The sequence below is a fragment of the Pelodiscus sinensis genome, chromosome 14, assembly GCF_049634645.1.
Source record: "Pelodiscus sinensis isolate JC-2024 chromosome 14, ASM4963464v1, whole genome shotgun sequence".
NCBI classification, from domain to species: domain Eukaryota; kingdom Metazoa; phylum Chordata; order Testudines; family Trionychidae; genus Pelodiscus; species Pelodiscus sinensis.
This window is the reverse complement of record NC_134724.1, coordinates 17,579,736-17,599,911: the sequence shown is the minus strand read 5'-3', so window position 1 is coordinate 17,599,911 and position 20,176 is coordinate 17,579,736. Positions and strand designations below refer to the sequence as shown.

Genomic DNA, 20,176 nt, shown 5'->3' with positions numbered 1-20,176 from the left:
AGATTCCACTGGTTTCTGTTCATGGAGGGTTTTTTTCCAAACTGATATTGAAGTGACATACATGTATAGCAAGGCTAAGTGAAATGAGGTGCATGCTGATTGCACACAATACAGACTATGAGAGTCATGCACTCTCAATGCAGCCAATCAAAGTGTTGCTATGGTTCCACTGGAACACCCTACAAATTCTAGGTACACAGCGCAGTTAGCAAAACTACCCTATCCTGGGAGACTGTCTTGCAACCCACTGATATAAAGGAGGGCCACTCATGCAGCCCTCCCACTATCCTAGGCTGCAAATCTTAGCATTAGAAGCACTGCACACACCTCTGCCACTTGAGCTAATGGAGTAATTTGCAGTAGGTTGTCATCCTCTACATGGATGGGCAAAGGGGGGAGAAATGGGATACTCTGCCAGTGAATTTTACAGATATTTGCTAGCATCAGAGTCATGGTGAGATTAAGGAATCTTGGTATTTAATTCCAGGATCTGAATAGAAGCATGGTCTAGTGAGCACAAACTAACCATTTCCCTACAAGTCTGACCCCTTTCTCTCTCATTCCCTGCAACTTGCCTCTCTCACAGCCCTCTATTCTCCATCCCTGGCTTCTCATACCAGTACCACTTTCTTTGTCCAACAAGTCCTGGTATCCCCTCTACAAACTCCTCTTTCTACTTCCAGACCTGTTTCCTTGACCAGCTAGTTCCAGTTTTCCCCCCATCTTAAGTCCCTATCCCCTTCCCCAGCTTCTAGTCCCGGCCTACTTCACCCCTCTTTCCAGTCCAGCTCTTGACTTCTGATTCAAGTTTAGAGGGAACTTTATTCTCCATGCTTCCTGGGCCCAAAGGAAATAACAGGACAGAAAAGACAGGTTCCTTGCTCCAAACTGCAACTGTAGGGAATGTCCTGCTCAGCCCCAGTCCGGACTGCACAGAACCACCGGGGAATTTTGAAGCTCTAGCAAATTTATGAGCAGATGTAATCTGTATTTTTTCAAAGGCTTATTCTTTGGCCCAGTACAGCAAAAGGCACATCCTTGACACAAAGGCTCCCTCTTCGCCTCTGCAAAATAGCAAGGCACTGCTTCAAAGCACAGTGGTGCCTGAGCTTCTAAAACAAAAAAACCCCACGTGAGCAATATAAAATTTCCCAGGCATCATTCTCAGAAATGGGAGAATCGTTTTGAAGAAATGATTCCAAGAAATTCAGCTTCAGGCAGACAATTAGAATGGGAAATTTCAGCCTAAAACAGTTAAAGTTTGGCAAAATTATAAGCAACTGAAAACAGGGGAAACAGATGGGAAATATTGGGTAACCTTAATTATAGTCCATCTATAATAGACAGTCACACTAACAACCTATATGAGTTTCCTGCCAGCAGGAAATTAGGCATCTTTGATGCTTGTATTTACTTATGGGAGACACACAACTACTATAGTGATGGGAACCAACATAAAAATCTGCATAGACGGAATTGCAAAGGATTCCATTCCTACCATCTTGGACGAATGATGTGTTGACTTGCCGGTGCCAGAAGCTGAACCCATGGCCTCAGGAAGCCTAAGTATACAAAGCCAATGCTTAGACCACAAAGCTGATCCAAGCAGCATTCTTTCCTACACTGGTTCTTTTATTGGCCTCCTGGAACTTTAAGTGTTTACACCCACATACAAAACGGAGAGAGATTAAAAATTAGATTCAGAATCAGCAGCACCAGATGTTCCAGCAAGAAACAGCAGGCTTTAGACAACTGGTTCAGAGCTTAAATCGAGTTTTCCAGCCAAAACGTTTATCTTCACAAGCCCAGGGGGCCGATCTGTTTCTTTCAGTTACTATTTGGAATTGTGAATATTAGGAAGTTAGCATCAAATGAAAGTGTTGCTGAAAACTCCTTTGTGCTCTCCAGGCCGATGACAGCTTAACACTAGACAGAAAAATCAGTTACTAAGAAGTCAACAGGATTAGGGATATTAAATTGCGTTTAATCAGCTATTCGAATAGTTGATGGAATTTCTATCAACTACTCGACTGGGGGGAAACTGCAGAGCCACAGTGGGGTTAGCGTCCAGCCCTGGGAGCAAACCCCACTGTGGCTCTGCCTTTTTTTTTTTTTTTTTTTTTTTAAGCAGAGGCTCAGTGCCCAGTCCTCTGCTAGCTCTGCCTCCCCTGTGCCCCGTGGAGACAGTGCTGGGGGGAACCAGCTTTTAAACTGACTCCCCCCCAGCACCAGCTCCTGCTTCCATCCCACCTCCGCTGCCTCTTTCCGATACAGGCAGCAAGGGTGGGGGAAGCGACTACCCGAGTCACTACTTGACTATCCAATAAGCATATACTTATTAGGTAGTCGACTAGTCGCTTATATCCCTACACAGGATTTGCATTTGGTCACTATACAAATGAGTTTTATATCACTAAGTTTAATATAATTACAATACAGTATCAAATACTAAACTAAGAAATACAAGTTTAATTAAGAAAAGAAGAGCTCAACAGAGCATTTCTACTTGGCATGGAACAGGGGGTCTGGTAGAAGAGAATGGCCTATACATTTAGAAACCTACTACAGTAAACTTCCGATAATCCGGCCCCTTTAGGACCCAGGGGGTGCCGGATTATCAAATATGCCGGACTATCAGAAGGGGGGTCTATGAGGGGTCTGGGGTGGGGTGGGAGGATGCTACCCCAGACCCCCTCATAGCCCTCCCTTCTGATAGTCCAGCTCTGCCCCAGGAGTCCCCGATCAGCCGCTGCTGGTCAGTTTCAGCAGTGGCTGAATTGGGGACACCTGCAGCCGAGCAGCTGGGGTGCTGCTGGGTTGGTCCGGTAGCGCCGACCCTTGGCGCCGCGAGACCAACCCGTCAGCACCCCAGCTGCTCTTGGGGACGCCTGGGGCAGAGCAGCTGTGGTGCTGATGGGTTGGTCCCGCAGCGCCGCTCCTCGGCGCTACTGGACCAACCCAGCAGCACCCCAGCTGCTCTGCCCCAAGTGTCCCCAAGTCAGCCGCTGCTGATACTGATCAGCGGCTGACTCCAGAAAGCCAGAGGCAGAGCTGCTCTGCCCCGGGCTTTCTGGAGTCAGCCCTGGTCAGTTTCAGCAACAGCTGAATCAGGAGGCCTGGGGCAGAGCAGCTGGAAGGCTGCTGGGTTGGTCCCACAGCACCGAGGAGCAGCGCTACTGGACCAATCCAGCAGCACCCCAGCTGCTCTGTCCCAGGTGTACCCAAGTCAGCTGCTGCTGAAACTGACCAGGGCTGACTCCAGGAAACCCAGGGCAGAGCAGCTCTGTCTCGGGCTTCCTGGAGTCAGCCGCTGGTCAATTTCAGCAGCGGCTGAATCCAGGACAGCTGGGGTGCTGCTGGGTTGGTCCCGCAGCCCCAAGGGGCAGCGCTACTGCACCTACCCGGCAGCACTCCAACTGTTCTGCCCCCTGCTTCCCAGATTCAGCGCTGGTCAGTTTTAGCAGTGGCTGAATCGGGGAAGCTGGGGGCAGAGCAGCTCCAATGGTCCGGCTGCCCGGAGCACTTCTGGGTTCCTGATGGTGCCGGACCATCAGGAGTGCTGGACCGTCAGATGCCGGACCATTGGAGTTTTACTGTATATGAAAATTCAGTCCTAAAACAAAATCATGTATATATATTCACCTTCCCCAACTACGAATGTTTGGCAGTATTTGAGTTACTATTGAGTAAAAGGCATTTTAACAGTATAGCTTTTTAAAAAAAGAGGTTTGAATTGTCAAATAGCTATGCTGCATACATGTATTCCTCTTGCAGCTAGGTAACAGGACTGCCTTTAGTTCTGAAAGCAACTGGTGATTGGTTACACCGGTCAAATTTCTTTTCTCTGATAACAGCATGTCTACCAATTATGTCGCTAGTCCAGTTGTATCAGCAGCACCTGGCTCTAGTTCACGGATTATTAATATAGTTGCTTAAGTGGTGCACTCCAACAGATGCTAGTCAAGTGTTTGAAAGCATAACATCAAAGGCTGTCCATTTACAGATATACTAGCATGGACCAGAGGGAATGGCAACAGCTTTCTGCAGCTTCAAGTTGTTTGGTGTTCCCTCTAGCCCTATACGCCTGCCCTGTGCTGTGATTCTGACAAGTGAAACAGGCCCAGTACATGGGTGGGCATCTCTGTGTGACAATGGGGTGTTGCAAGAAGCTAGCAGTAGCAATTCTATTGTACCACTCTCATTTGAGTTAATAATGAACCAATGCACAAGCATGGCATTAAGTCCAGTTACGAGTTATCATCTCTTAGATAAGAATTAAAACTGAAATCTTGATCACTTTTTTAAAAAGTCAAATATACCATGTCGCTTTTTGAAAGAGTAGATACACTAATGTTTACCATACAGCCAAATTCCAGCTCAGCTTACTACACTTTACAGTTGTAGAAGTAAATAGGATTAATGAAATTCAATATGCACAAATGAAAAGTACTCCATATAAGGAAGAACAATCAGTTGCACACATACAACATGGGAAATGACTGCCTATGAATGAGTACTGCAGAAATAGATCAAGGAGAGGGAGTCAGTCTACTGCAAGGTAAATAAGAGTCAGTGTAACACTGTTGCAAAAAAAGCAAAAATAATTCTGGGCTGTATTAGAAGATGTGTTGTAAGTAAAAGACATAATTCTTCAGCTCTACTCCATGCTCATTAGGCCTCAACTGGAGTCGTGTGTCCAAGTTAAGGTGTCACATTTCAAGAAAGATGTGGACAAATTGGAAAAAGTCCAGAGAAGAGCAACAAAAATTATTTAAAAGGTAAAAAACCAAAAAGACCCATGACCTATGAGGGAAGATTGGAAAAAAGGGGTTTGTTTAGTCTGGAGAAGAGAAGGTACATGATAACAATTTTCAAGTGCATAAAAAGGTAGCTACAAGGAGGAGCAAGAAAAACTGTTTCTCTAACCTCTGAGGATAGGACAAGAAGCAAAAGGCTTTAATTGGAGCCAGGCAGGTTTAGATTGGATATTAGGAAAACTTGCTGTCAGGAAGGTTAATCACTAAAGTAAATTACTCATAGAGGTTGTGCAATCTCCATCATTAGAGCAGGTTAAACAAAGAGCAGGTTAAACAAATACCTGTCAGGGAAGGTCTAGTCCTTAGTCCTGCCATGAGTGCAAAGGGCTGGACTAGATGACCTCATGAGGTCCCTTCCAGACAGACCTAGATTCTAACATTCTATGATGTATATTTTCTCTGTGGTTTCAATTTGATAATGAGCTTACTTCTAGCACTAAGCTGTTGCTATGCACATGTATCCATCACATTTAACCCCAGATATTGTACTTAAAGAATTATACGGGATCTTTTTCAGGGGGACAAAGCAAAACACTACAGTTATTGGTAATACATATATCAATATTGTATTGGGCTTGGCTCCTATTCTTCCCCTTTTCAATGGTTGCAACTGTTGATCTCAGAGATGCTTGCCTTCCACGCCTCATTTATTCATCAAGAACAGAACAACTTTCAAGTCAAAGGGGTAACATCTATTCTACATCTAGTACAAAATCATTTTCTTTACCTTGATTATTCCCCTAAGGACTATAACATTACACAAAAATATATAAAGTTCTATATTATGAAAAGACTTAACACAAAGATTTATCTACACAGATATGGTTGAATTTCAATGGTGGATGAAGTATTGTTTCTCCTTCCTTCCTCAGCACAATGGGAGCCTTCAGGGTGAAAGGCACAACACAAACCAGTGTCTCCTTATACAGAATCCACAAGTGGCAGAGATGTATACAGTGTTCCTATACTGTGCCACAACATAACTGAGAAAGAAGGGGGGAGGATAACTGAATAATTCCACTTGGGAAAGGAAAAAAGCTAAATTTAACACCAATTCCTTTCTCTGAATTAGCACTAATTTTGGAATGGAAGTCATTAGTGAGAAGTACTGTGTCTGTCCCAACAGAGAGACAGAACATCCTAAGTCCCTGCTGCTGCTAACCCAAGACTGATTCAGAATTGGATACAGAGGAAAAACATCTCAGAAGTCATACCCAAATGTCCTCCACGTATTGCAAAAGTCATTAGATTGAAGAGTATTTAAGAGTTTCCTGGGAGGATAGGAAAGTGGACAGAGAGATTGACAATTCTAGTCTAGGTCGGTAAGGTGTGTTCAGTGGCCTATGTGAAATGGATTAGGTCTCAGGTCAGCTCTGGTAGAAATGTGCCCAGACAAATTTGTATTTGGCACTATGCTATTGTCCTTGTTTGCATTTTACACACAGAAATAAAGGACCACAGAGATTGAAAAAACCCCTCAGCCCCATCGGTGGTCTCACCTTTATCATTTTCATAAGTGTTCAGTGGTGACCTCTCTCTGTTCTCTCTCAGTCAATGGTAAAATTCCCATCTCTTTCAAGGAGACCAAGAGCTAGGCCAAGACTGAGGGCTTGTGAAAATCCTACCATTGACCACAAAACTTCATATACAATTCACATTCCAAAAAAAGCCACATTTTTCTTGTAAGCCATCTCTAATTTGGCTTACAAGTCCAGAAACAATTCTGACTGAATTTTAGTTAAGAGAATGCAATAATATTTGATTCTGTATTCCCTCCAAGTTAAAATCCTTTGTGTCTGTAGTACCTTTTAGTACAGGGCTTAAGCAGAGGCTATAGAACTATGTTATTGGTTTTGCAAGTCAGAGGCTTTTCAGGTGAACATTTCTCAAATAACTGTCCAGAGGGAGCTTAGGAGAGGGGTCCGAGGGTTATTGTATTGAAATTGTAAGAAATTGCTAGAAGTTTAAATTTAACTTTACTGTATACTGGCCAGATTAGCCAGAAATGTACTGGCTTCTCAAAGGGTGATTCTAGCGGCTGAAGTTTCCTGCAACCTATGCAGAGTCAGAGTGTTAATTATTAATCTGTCCGAGGGAAAGGTTATATGTACGTAACCACTTTACATAAAAATAGCAAAACAGGTGTTGAAACAAAGGGCCTTTTTCATGTAACCACGCAGAGAGCTAATTATGAAGTTAAACTTGATTCATACCTAGATTGCTACAACAGCAGAGTTCTACTACAAGTTTAGCAACATTAAAAGCTCTTAGTTCACTACAAAAATAGGTGTGTTTTTACATCAAGACAGCTAAATTGTTGTAAAATCATTGTTCAGATAAAGAATAGGAAGATTTTACCGTGAGGGATTTAGTTGTGTTCAACCAATCTCCCTATCCACCAGAGGTTCACCCCATTAGCTGTCTGGAGCTAAAAGCTACTTCTAATCTTTACATTAAGTTAGCAATCTCAATGTACAGCAAAAGTCATAATGAAGGAAGAGTATGCCAAAGCAGAATTTCCAAAAAACAAGAAGAATTTAGAAAGCAGCCCTTCACCTCAAGCTTTTTGCCCTTCATATGACATTATCCTATCTGCAATTGATTGCACAACCTAACACTCAAAGAGGGAAAGTTTTATTTCCTCTGAAACTTTTGTACCAATTCTTTCTACAAGTAACTCCTAAGATTACTGTAACTCACTAGTTAAAGAACTTTAGAAGTGTCTATTTCCAGGCTGTACACAGGGACAGGGTTTTATATATAGTCAGTTTCACTGTTTGTTGCTGGTGGACTCCATCCTCCAGCCTCTGAAAGAAGGTTGGTTTACCACCAACAGCTAAACCAGAATCTGAGCCTACAGCAGGCAGCTGCCTGCAGACAGAAAGGGAGAGAGAAGGAAAGTCCTATGATGTGAACAAAAACTATCCAATCAATCCTATTTAAAATTAAAACAGAATTTTTAAAAACCTCAGAACATACCATTTAATTTGAAGTTAGTTTCGAAAGATTCAAGTTGAGTGCTCCATTACAGAGAAATCCAAATTATTTGTTAATTTGTTTCAAATACTGTACAAATAAAATTATTTGACCATGTAACACTGAATTTGATTTAGTGGTCATAACACATTAATATCTTAAATATCTGTTAAAAAATTAATCCCTTGAGAGCTCCTAGGTGACACTGCATGCCTGAAACAGATGCAAGCAGCATGTCACAGCACATAGTCAATAAATGAACCTCAATTTAGCATATATTTCATACAAAGGGGTCAAAGTTTCCAATGTAGAATTTCAACAATTAAGACTCAAACATTCTGCTGCCAAATAATTCAAATCTTCCTGGAAACTGAAGCCTCCTCACAAATAAACCATGGTATCTTAAGAAAATCCACCAATGGATTTCGCATAGAAGAAAATGAAAACCAAGTTTATAACAAACTTAATAGTAAAAATTTACCAAAGAAAAACAATGGTCCTGTAGCACCTTAGCGACAAACCAAAAAATATATAGAGATAGTCTAAGGTGCAACAGGACCATTTTTTGTTTGGTTGGTTTTTTTAGTTACAGACTAATACTGCTACCCCTCAGACTTTTAAACATTCAAGAGCTCATCTTAGTTAACTGCCATGCACAGGCAGAAAGAAAGTTATTGGGCTAGAGTCTGCCATTTAGTCAAACTGCTTTCTGCCTTTGTATCATCTGGTCTTAAAGCCCACATATCCGGCCTTTGGGAGGCTCATTCCTTGTGCTCCGCCTTGACACCATATACTACTGCCTACTTGGCCAAGGCTTGGCTCGGCAGTTCAGAGTCCTGGCACCTCTGTGATTGCCATGTCAATTATGTAAGGAAAAAATTGCTTGAGTCCCAGTACTTCTCATCACAAATGCAACAGCACTAGTTGGCAAAAAAGGACACCACTACATTACACAAATTCTAATCTGTACACAGCAGGTCCAAGGGTAGCACAAGCTTTATGCTCCTTCCCAGTGCCAATAACTTGCACTGTGTTCTGCTCATTCCACTGGGCAATTCTATACTGAAAAACAGATTTCTTGTCCCTTAGACTACATTTGGAAACATAGCAAACTTCATATAATTCTCCACTAACTGCCAGCCCTGCATGCAAACAACTTGGAAGCTGAGAATCAAACTGGGTTCTTTGTATACAAGAACACAAACCCAGCGTGTCTATCAGATGCCAGTTTGGAAGGGAAAGACTGGCAGTTAGGAGAAACATTTCTCTTGCTAACTGAACAAATCTGATAAGGCTGTAATTGAGCTAAGGCCATACAGACTCTGCCCCAGACTTGCCTTTTTTTTTTCCAGGCAATTTTCAAAAGAGAAACGTACTCCAAGAAAACTGATGCCACATTGTATCACAATTGTTAACCTACCTCATCCAAGTCTCCAGTCATTCCTCCAAAAAGGTACAAGCAACAGTCAATGCCAAGGAAAGAACCACCATCTGTTCCTTGAAAACTGCTTCCTCACAAATGACTAATCACAACTGGCATGCTCAACTTGTTACTCTCCCCTCACTTCTCACATCAAGTGCTTATCCTCACTTGCAGGCCATGCACTTGTCCACCTGGCTGCCATCTCCGCCCTTATTTCCATTGATTCCTTCCTCCCTCTGACTGACCTGCTCCCAAATTCTTCTTGTTTTTTCTACCACTCCCTTCTTATTCCTTCAACCATTCTCTTCACTCAAATCCCCCCTTTTAATTCATGAGTAAACTCCACAATTCTAGCACTGATGATTTTCAGAGGCTGGACCTGATCCCCTTGTGCAACATGCTAGTGCTCTAACATGCATGTGCTCAAGCTCCATAGGCAAAAGACTGAACATTGACAGCATCCAACTAATGACTATTTTGCAATAGTCCCTCATCATTTTGCATTATACAGCCAGAAGCTTAAGTTTCCATGATGTGGAGGGGACCTTGTTAAATCTTACTTTTTACTGTCTTAAGTACAATCCCTCATGTAATTCCCAAAGAAGAGCTTTTGCTCAGCTATGTATCAGATCTGCATTAGATACTGGTAAGCTGCTTCGGGGATTCAGCACTTTGATTTTAACTGATCTACAGATTAAGGTTTTTGAAGGGAATTTTTTTCCTTACATCATCTCTTTCAGCCCTATGATTCTATGATCTCTGGACTCAATGACAGTTAAAGGTAGTGTACTCAAGAGTTATGCAGCATCTAGAAAAAAACACAAAGCAATTTTTTTGTGTTTGAGAGGCCAAACAATGTTAAATATGGACATTGGTATGTTAATTTAAACATGAATCACTTTGTTCACAGTCTATCAATCTCCCTTCTATTGTCGATTCACCTTTACCTGTGGAGGAAGTGCTAGTTACTCATTAAATGCATCGCTGACTCGAGAAAAACAGTGTTCTTCAGCCACACATTTATTAGTGTTTGCACATTTCAGAGATAGGGATAATCTTTGCCCTGTGTAACTCAAGACTTTGCAGACTACTTTTCTGCCGATCTTCTTAAAAACAAAATTTTATGAAAGGGTTTAAGGTGAAAGTTACTGTAACCTAACGTGGCAATCTAAAACAGAATTCTAAACCAAAGAAATCAAAGCAAGGTAAACTCCACAAAACAGATGTCATCAATATCTCATTTAAACTATTAAACAAGGAACAAGGAACGGTCCTGTGGCACCTTAGATTTTAACAAATGTATTAGGTCATGAGCTTTCGTGAGTAAAACCTACTTCACCAGATGAGCTGGAGTGGAAATTCCAGAATCCAGGGTGTATATATAATAGCAAAGGGCATTATCTGTCAATTGTATGACCCGTGTTAATTAAGCTAATTAAGTCAGACTGGCTATGTCTGATTCATCTTGTAGCAGTTGGAAGTCATTATAAAAATCTTAGAATTGAAATGGACTTAGCTAGAAAGAAAAAATAACCTATTTCCTTTAGTCTACTCAGTCTTTTAAAGTCCGTTTACTCAAATGGTGTCAAAGTTTGCCCACAAAGTCTACTGATAGTTGACCCATATTTTTGTTGCACTTGTAATATTCCCTCCCATATAATTTATTCATGACCTGTATATCCTTAGTTCTCTGAAGTCCCAGATAACATTACTAATTGTATTTTACTTGAGCGCACAAGTAATGAACTACTGTAAACTTAGCCTAGTGTTGGTGTGCAGTTAACATGAAGTGCTGAGAGGTGCACTTTTATATTTAAAAGAAAAACAATGATACCCATATTGTGCCTACTCTACTGATCTAAATGTTTCCTGTAGTATGCACATATGAGAATTTGCAAGTCAAACTCTTTAGGTAGTGGGCAGTTAGAAAAGTATACAGAGAGATCATGTACCATTCTCTGGTAAGAAGAGAGAACAGCATTAGCCTTTCCCTCCCTCAACCTTAAGGCAGAAGAATAACCTGAGTTGCTAAACATGGATGTGGGCACATTTCACCATATTCCCTCCACTTTTTCCCCCATGCACATGAAGAATGACTTTTGTTATGAGCACTAATAAGTATCACCTCCATATTGGTGCACATTAAATTAATGTTGCAGGGGTGGGGCCAAGAGGTTCAAGGGTGCAAGAGAGGGCTCAGGACTGAGGCAGTGGATTGAACTACCAGGCATACCAGGATGCATCTCTGGGATGAGTGCTTTGGATGCAGGCTGCCCCAGGGCTGCAGCAGGGAGAGCAAAATCTCCCCACTAGGGATGTTAAATTTGGATTAATTAACTATTTAACGTCACAGACAGAACTCAGCGGCAGCGTAGACACAGGTATAGTTTTGTCGACAAAAGTCCACTTTTGTCAACAAAACCCTGTAGTCTAAACACATTCGTATTGAAAGCGCTAGAACCATTAGACAAAAAATGGATGTGTGCTGACAAACTATAGCAATTAGTAGGATATACCCGGAATATACGGTTTAAGCATGTGTGCATCCAGACATGAATTATTCCAAAGAGATACATTTGAGAGGAGGTTTGAGGAGTTTCAAGAATCTTATTTTCCCTCAACCAAATGAGCATAATATAAATTGCTCAACTAGGTCCCGAAAAAGATTGAAGCATAACACTAATTCTCTGAAAGAAAGGACTTCAAGGGACTATGCTGATCAAACAAGTCCCAAGTCAGTTATTTAAATATTCAACTCAGCTGAATGAGTTAATCTAAATTCTTTCAAACAAGATTTTACACTAGAGGGCTGTTGAAGCAAGATTGTGTCGAAGAAAATTAAAAGTGGCAGTTGAAGGATGTTAATAAAAATACTAACAGCTATTTTGGTCTCTGAAAAAAAATATACTAACTAACATGGGCTATACTATTTGACTCAGACAGTCTCACCTCTGATATAGAAAAGCACTAGAACCTCCTAAGGTGACTAGTTACACTTCCTGCAAGAATTCAGGCAGTTATGCATTCTGACTAATGAAAACAAATTGTAAATTTTTGTTGCCAGGTTTTGCAAAGAAAATTGCATGAGGTAGGAATGGAAAGAGAACACCAACAAAATAGATCTCTCTACCCCCCGCCCTATCCCTCTTTAATATAGCTTGCATAGTGACAATTCAGAATAGAAAATATCAAAAATCTTTGAAATTCCCATGGTTTGGGGGGAAAAGTTCCTGATTTATCATGAATCTTAAATAAATTCCTACTAGGAATGCTTGACTTCTATTGTGTAATATTGAAGTCTGATCCCTCTATTGATTCATCATCCCTGAAAGAAAACTAGAAAGTCTCTGCTGATTATGAAGTATTAAAAAAAAGAAAAGTTGAACTGTTCTGATTCTCTGTTATGGGTGAGAGGACATAGCTAACTAAATTAGTCCATAGATCTTTTGATATTGTCTTCCAAGGATTCAGACACAGCCCACTACAATCTCCTCATCCATTTCACAACATTCAGATAATAATCTGATGCGTTTCACTTTAATATTATACTTCAGAGTCAAAGAGTTAGGAAAGTGATACTTTGTTTAATTCATGTGCAATTTTTAAAATCACTTCACAAATTTTTCCAGAAGAGTTTTGGGAATGCACACATTGATTTTATTACACCTACATGACTGAAGCACAAGAGCACACCAGCGTAAGCTAAAAAATATGACAGGGATGGAGGAGCTGTGATTTATTCATCACTCACTCTCATCAACAATCAATCAATAACTGCTCACAGCCCAGAAGATCAGTTTACTATTTTATCTAATTTATTTTCTATTGAGTGAAACTAGATGTAGAATTTAATTCAGAGACATTTAATTAAATATCATGATGTCAGTAAGAGAGAATACACTATGCCATTACCAGAGTCTTCCAAGCATTGTACAATCTGCAACTGATTAATGTATGGGCAACATAGAAGTAGTGATATCAAAAAATAATGTTTAGAAAAATGTTTGTGGTCATACTCAAGAGTTTAAACATAATACCCAAACAAGATGATTGAAAACATGTATCCTACTCATAAGGCTAACAGAACTTACCTTAATATAGGATTCTTGAAATGTTTTTAATCTTTCACAAGTAGTTTGGGGGAGGGAGGGAATCAAGCTATATATGGGAGTAGTTCGTATCAGCCACCATCTCAGTTAAATATTAGAGTATAAGTTAATTATATCATCACAAACAGCAAAGACCATTAAACATATTTACATCTGCATAGAAGACACAAGATCTGAAACGCTTTCTATTCTATCCAGTTCTATTTGTTAATCGAATAAAAGCAAGATAGTCAACGCAAACTGAAACAAAGATACTAACTCACAGAAAGTCACCTACCCGTAGAAATCCAAGAAATTACTATAAGAAAAATGTTTAGCTGCTTAATGCATGTGTCTTAATTAACTGGAAGCAGATTTATCTCAGCTTGAACTCCTCAGTTTATAAGGACACAATAATTATAAGGGCTATAGCAACCAAAGTTTGTTAAAGTGCTGGACCAGCTTTTGACAAAAGTAGTCTTTTCTGCAGATACTGAGAGAATATTTTCTTCATTTCAATGTATTAGTTTAGCTCAATTCAACAACCGGTTTATTCAAAGTTAACAAACCAGTTGGGAATAGAAAAAGCAGGAAGACTTATTTTTCTTCTCCAATTTATAAATAAAAAGTAGATATGAGAGGATGAGATGTTAATTTAAAATGCAAACTATGTTTTTATGTAATTTGAGAAACTTTTTTTGTATCCAGCACATACGAAGTAGTTTTATTCAATAAAAAATGTAAATGCCACCTCTCTGGACTATTTAGAATTCTCAGGTTTTTTGAGAGATGACAGGTTTTTGTTCCAAGATCATGCACAATATTATTCAAATTGCTGTATAGTTGGGAACCTGAATGTGCAGTCACAATACTCACTATAGGAACTCTTGTATATTTACAAATGCCAGCTAGTGAACACAAAAATAATTTATATTATTTATTTTCCATTGATTGCCTATATTAAAAATATTAAAATACAATTTGTTAATATAAATTCATTGTACACAGATTCAACAGCTCGATGAGCATGCTACAAATACATGGAGTAAAGAGAACCCTTTCCCCATACTCTAATTAAGAAATAATACCAGTCTTGCTCGACTATTGTTGGTAATATTACATTTAAATTAATAAAATCCCTGTTAACTTTACTAAAATTAGTAATATTTTACAGGGGAACTGTAAAACTAAGAGGAGTGAAATTTAGAAATGTGTTTAACGTTACCGTCTTATAGCCAGGAAAGACTCTAGTTTATCAAGCAAAAGTGTTTATTATCAAAGCCATCTTTGTGTTCCATGCCTATTCTTTCAGGTTAGTCAGAAAGAAGGAGTCCTGTGGCACCTCAGAGGCTAATAAATTTATTAGGGCATAAGCTTTGGTTGGTAAAATCCACTTCATCATCATAAAGCTTGTGTGCTAATAAATCTGTTAAGTCTGTAAGGCTACGTCTATACAGCGGAGCTATTTTGGGATACCTCTGGTATCCCAAAAATAGCTATTCTGCATCTTAAGAGCAAGTTGGTTATATCAAAATATAACGGGCTTGCTTTTCCAACGTCCCTGTAAACCTCATCAAATGAGGGATAAGGACGTTTTGGAATAGCACCTTATTTCAAAATAAGATTGAAATAAGCTACACAATTTGTGTAGCGCAAATTGCATAACTTATTTTGGGTAAGGGTGCTGTGTAGACGCACCCTGAGGAGCCACAGGATTCATTGTTGTTTTTGCAAATACAGATTAACACAGCTACCAACCCTGAGACTTTTCAAGCAGCAGTGCTGCATGCAGCCTAGGATCAGCAAGGGAGTCCCCAGCTCACCCTGGGCTCCATGTAGCACTGCCACTTTGAAATGCTACATGCAGCCTGCAGACACCCCAGCTAGCCCCAGACTGCACACAGCATTTCAAAGTGGCAGCACCACATGGAGCCACTTTGAAGTACTCCTTCCTGCCCCACCTGCCGCCTCTTTCTGATAAAGGCAGCAAGGGGGCGGGAGGGAGAGAAGCGACTAGATGATTAGCATGTCAACTATCTGATAAGTATTTGCTTATGGGATAGTCAACTAGTCCTTCATATCTCTACCTTGAACACTATATATTACAGTGAGATTTAAGAATAAAACATATTGTAACATATTGCGTGCGGGTCAGGTTTGCATTTTTATAAGGAAAGTACTTACAGATATGGATCTCAGTTCTAATGCTGCATGAAATTAGGATTAGTGACTGTAAAACTAACCCTGATTCTTGTTAATTTTGATATGCTACTTAGAAAGTGTATGAAGAAACGTCTGCCGGCTCAGGAAAACAATTTTGTGCTGGTTCATATTTAAAAAGATTTTCTTTACAAGTTAGAAGCCAAAGATAAAAAGCTTACATTCTGTAGCAACTGATCCCTTAACTGGCATCCATCCATACATGTTCTAAGGAGAACTTCCTCCTCACCAACACAGAGGCATATATATACAAGTACACACAGTTAAACATGCATCTCTGTCACTATCATGCAAATCTCCACGGCCAGAATCAAAATGTGTCAAAAAGACACCAACTCATATGATTATAACATTTCTTCAGACTCCTAAAACCAGTGCCCATAATAAAGTCTGAATCTGTTAATGTACCATTAAGAATTGGAATATACAAATGCAAAACAAAGTACATCTTCCTTCACTGAACAGATATCACTTTGTCTGCCTTAGAAAATAAAGAAAATAGCACTTTTGCCTGAGTTGGAGTATACGAACAAAGCCACAACACAGGTTTAAATCAGTCTTGTTAATTCTATTCACTTGAAATAAAAAAATTAAGTGGCAAGTAAAATGTTTAATCTTACAATCTAGAAAAATGGACAAAGACTGTATCCCTAGACAAGTAGGTTCTTATGTCAATTTTTCATGTCTGATTTAGACAATATTAAAGTTGGGGCTAGAGAGGAGGAAACAAATCACAGAAACTTTGAGTGAAGCATCTCAGGTGATCCTTAACACCTGGCTCTTAAATAGTGCTTCTCTTCCTCTTAGATCTTATCTACCATGTTGATTCTTTCATTACTCTGGGTAAAATCACATGGCATATGTAGTTCTTTACAAATTAACGTGTGACTTTTCAAACAGCTTTAGTATTTTCAAGAGTTGCTGGAGAGCCTTACAAACTGCACAGTTAACTCACCAAACAGGTACAGTACATACAACAAAAGAATATGCTTTTCTACATGTACTTAAGCACTTAAGATAGGTGCAGAAAGTAAGGGTGTGGAGGGTGCTACAGCAGTCCCCCAGACTGCGCCACATGCCTGGGCCCCAAACACCAATCAGTGCCTGGGTCCGGGCCACCAGTTCCAGGGGGCCCCAGCTACCAGCCCCACTGCCTCTTGGGGTCCTGACTGCCAGCCCTGTGGGCTCTGCTGTTAGCTTGGGAGTCCCAGCTGCTATGGGCTCCACTGCTGGGGGTCTGCTGCTGCCTGGGATCCCAGTGGCTCTGCTGCAGGTACTGGGTCCCTGATCATTAGCTTCATGCCCAGGGCTCCACGGCTGCCCCTAGCTGTGGCACCAGCTCGAAGCAGTGACAGGCATGAACAGAGTAAGGCAAGGGGGAAGGGGAGCTCAGCTCCCCCATCCTAAAAATTGTTCCAATACCATTGCCACACAACAGCATGCTTCAAACTTGACCCAGATAGGTCACTGCCAAAGGCAAGAGGATAGTTTGGGCTCCATGCTTATTTAATCGTTGGATGCTCCCACTGCAAACAGGGAGATCCAATTAGTAGCAATTCTGGTGATAATTCATGAGACAGACACATGCTCCCAGGAAACAGGTTGAAATCACCTACTCATTTCACACTGGCCAGGTTTCTTTGACAGGCTGCAAGACCTAAAGCTGCCCGGCACGGAATTCAGCCATGAGTAGTCCTCTTCTCCTGCCCTACCACTAAAGAAGGTGGCCTACGTTATAGTGTTTGCATGGAACATGGAGGTTCCCCCCAAAAGAAATTTCTATCAGATGGTTACTGATTTTTGGTCAGTAACCTAATCTACATTCAAACTTATTACTCAAGCTTTGTCAGTTTGTATATACATAGGATTTGCCCCAATTCAGCCATTGCTGGCCAACAAATGTTGTAATTGCACCAGTACAAAGACCAAGCATAGACAAAGAAATTCATAATTTGCAGCCATTGAGCTCAACCTAGTGTCAAACTGGGATATACTCAATCAGTGCACATCCCAGCTTCCTTTATCAATGAAGGTAGGCAGTGATGTGGTACATCAATTGTTAGCTACTAATGACTGAATCCCCACATAAATAGAAGACCCAATAAGCAAAATCTTATAACTAATCCAAGGCATGCAGTTCCTCATGTTGTGACTGCTGCTAATCCTCTGAAGAAGCCGTCAAAAAAACCAGACTCCTCTTAGCAGGTGTATTCAGATGCTGAATAAAGAAATGCATATATAGACTTCTTCCTCCCACCCCTTAGCAGATTAAGTACACAAATGTTGAGTTTAACAGGGTGAGAACCATATGCAAAAATACCCATATTCCTTACCAAGCCAAGAGCCATGCTTTGATGCCTTGTCCCCAACATCAATTTACCTTGTCCTGAGGGCTTGCCAGGCTGCATCTATGTCTGCATACAGGTTTTTCTCAGAGGGTTTGCCTGAGCTCACCCCATAGCCAGAGTAGTCGTAGGAGAAGACGTTGCAGTTGATGCGAGAGCCAAGGCCAATGTAGAAGCTGCACATCTGACCGAGATCCACAGCATTGCCATGCGAGAAGAGCAGCGTATACCGGCTGGCAGGGGCACAGCGCACAAACATGCACCCCAACCTGTTATCCCGAGATGTGCGAGAGAAGAAAACCTCCACGGCATCCAACTCCCGCTGTGAATACTGCCAGTCCGCCCGCTCACTCAAGTGCAGACTGCAGCTGCCTGTTCCTGTTGGGGTCCCTGACCCTGCTGCCGCCGCCCCAGCCTCTTGCTGCTGGTCAGGCTGCAGCACTGTATATGTAGGCTCCGGGGGCAAGAAAGCCAACTTAGCAGCAATGCGGCTAGGGCAAGGTGGGCAGCAGAACAGCCAGCACAGCTCGCCCAGAGAGAAACCGTTCATTCTGGGGCCTTGTTCTGGCATCAGAGACGCTGGAGAAAAATTTCCTCACACTGGAAAAAAAAAATTCAGAGGCCACCCACGACAACCCACTGTCGGCCTTGCAAGAACTACACCCCCAAATGCAAACTGTCCCCCTAAACCTGTAAGCTACCAAAACGAATCCAGCTCTCCAAATCTAGTAAACCCATCTAGTGTGTGTGGGGGGGGGGGGGGGGAGAGAGGAAATGCAAAACATAAATCAAGTGCCACCGTCCTTCCAAAATCTATTACTAATCCTACGATCAATCCAACTCCCCCAAGAGGCTGAAATCACCTCCTCATTTCCCACAGCCCAAGTTGCTCTGGCTACCTGGAGCACCTAAAAAATAATAATCAGCCTCCCCCCCCCCAATCTACATTTGACTCAGTGCAGAGCCCCTCCCCCCCACAGAAATTAAAAGCAAATTCCCCCTCAAGTAAGACGGGGGCCCCAGTGCAACCCCCAGAAACCACGAAATGCCAAAGCCTCCCCTCCCCCCAATTAGCATACGGCCCCCACGCGCCACCCCGACAACAGCCCCCGTGCCCCTCCCCGGCTCTGCGCCCAGGGACCGGCCCAAGCCTGCAGCCCTGCCGTGGCGCCCCGCCCCACACAGCCCCGCTAGGCGGCGGCGGCTCCCTCAGCCCCGGCTCCCCCCGGGCAGGGCCATGCCGGCTGCGGCGCGCAGACAGGAGCAGGCAGCGGCCATGTCCCGGCTCCCCTCACCGCTTCCGGGTTAGGCAGGGGCCGCCCGGTACCTGCGGAGCGGGGCACGGCTCCCGGCCCGGCCGCGCGGCTCGCTGCTGCCCCCTAGCCCCGCGCCGGCAAGCAGAGGAGGCGGGGAAGGGGAGCCGGCGCGCGAGAGTCAACCCTCAGGCCCCCGCGTAGGGAGCGTCCGACCCGCCTTCTGGCCCTTTAAGAGAACCCCCGCCCCTCGCATGCCTCTGTCACGTGCGAGCTCCCTCCCCCCGCGCCCGCGGCCCATCTCTTGTGCGCCTGCGCTATAAGGCTCCTGGGCTCCCTGGAGAAGGGGTGCGTGGGGCAGCTCTGCTGGGATCTTCCACCACGTGACTGTGAGATGGAGAGGGGCTGACTGGCGTCCCCCAGTGCCCAGCCTGTTGCACATACTCTCCAGCTTGTACAGTTTGCTCCTATCCCCCTAAATGAAGTTGCATCCTCTGGCCTCTCATCAGGGCCCCTAAGCCCAGTAGTGAATGCAGGCATAGGTGTGGGAACTAGGAGATCTGGGGGTGCTGCTGAAGTGGTTTCCATTATATACAAGTTTTATAGCAATGGAAGGCATCCAGGTTCTCGGTATGGCCCATGAGCCATTTGTTTACTGTTGCCCCCGGTCAGAGTTGCTACCTTCCACTGGTTTTCATCTGCATCATTTTTTCTTAACAGCATGACATGAAAAGCAAGGCACAGGATGTGAGGTGTATGCTGATTGTACACACCATTAACTGAGAGCCACGTGCTCCCTCTGCAGCACTTCTATGGTTCAATAGACCCACCCTTTACATTCTAGTACCAAAGCACAGTTAGCAAAACTACTCTAACCCAGGAGACCATCTTGGTTACAACCATCTTGGGGCCCAGTGAACTGAAGGAGGGCTGCTTGTGCAACCCATACGCTACCTTAGGTTGCCCATCACTGGTTTATAGTTTGGATCAACGTTACAAATTATTCCAGTTCACCCCTCCCCTCCAAATACATGCAATGAATGGGGAGACACTA

General features: G+C 42.5%; 1 protein-coding gene across 2 annotated transcripts in view; it reads right to left on the bottom strand.

Moving 5' to 3' along the window:
• ABHD17C (abhydrolase domain containing 17C, depalmitoylase) overlaps window positions 1-19,364 on the bottom strand; it is a 46,168-nt gene extending 26,804 nt beyond the window's left edge. The window contains exon 1 of one of the 2 annotated variants that reach the window (XM_075897113.1): window positions 17,905-19,364. In XM_075897113.1, the coding sequence (XP_075753228.1) occupies window positions 17,905-18,440 (536 nt within the window). In that variant the 5' untranslated portion in view covers window positions 18,441-19,364. The remainder of the gene's footprint in view (window positions 1-17,904) is intronic. The other variant, XM_006139269.2, reaches the window with a different exon arrangement.
• Window positions 19,365-20,176: the final 812 nt, after the last annotated feature.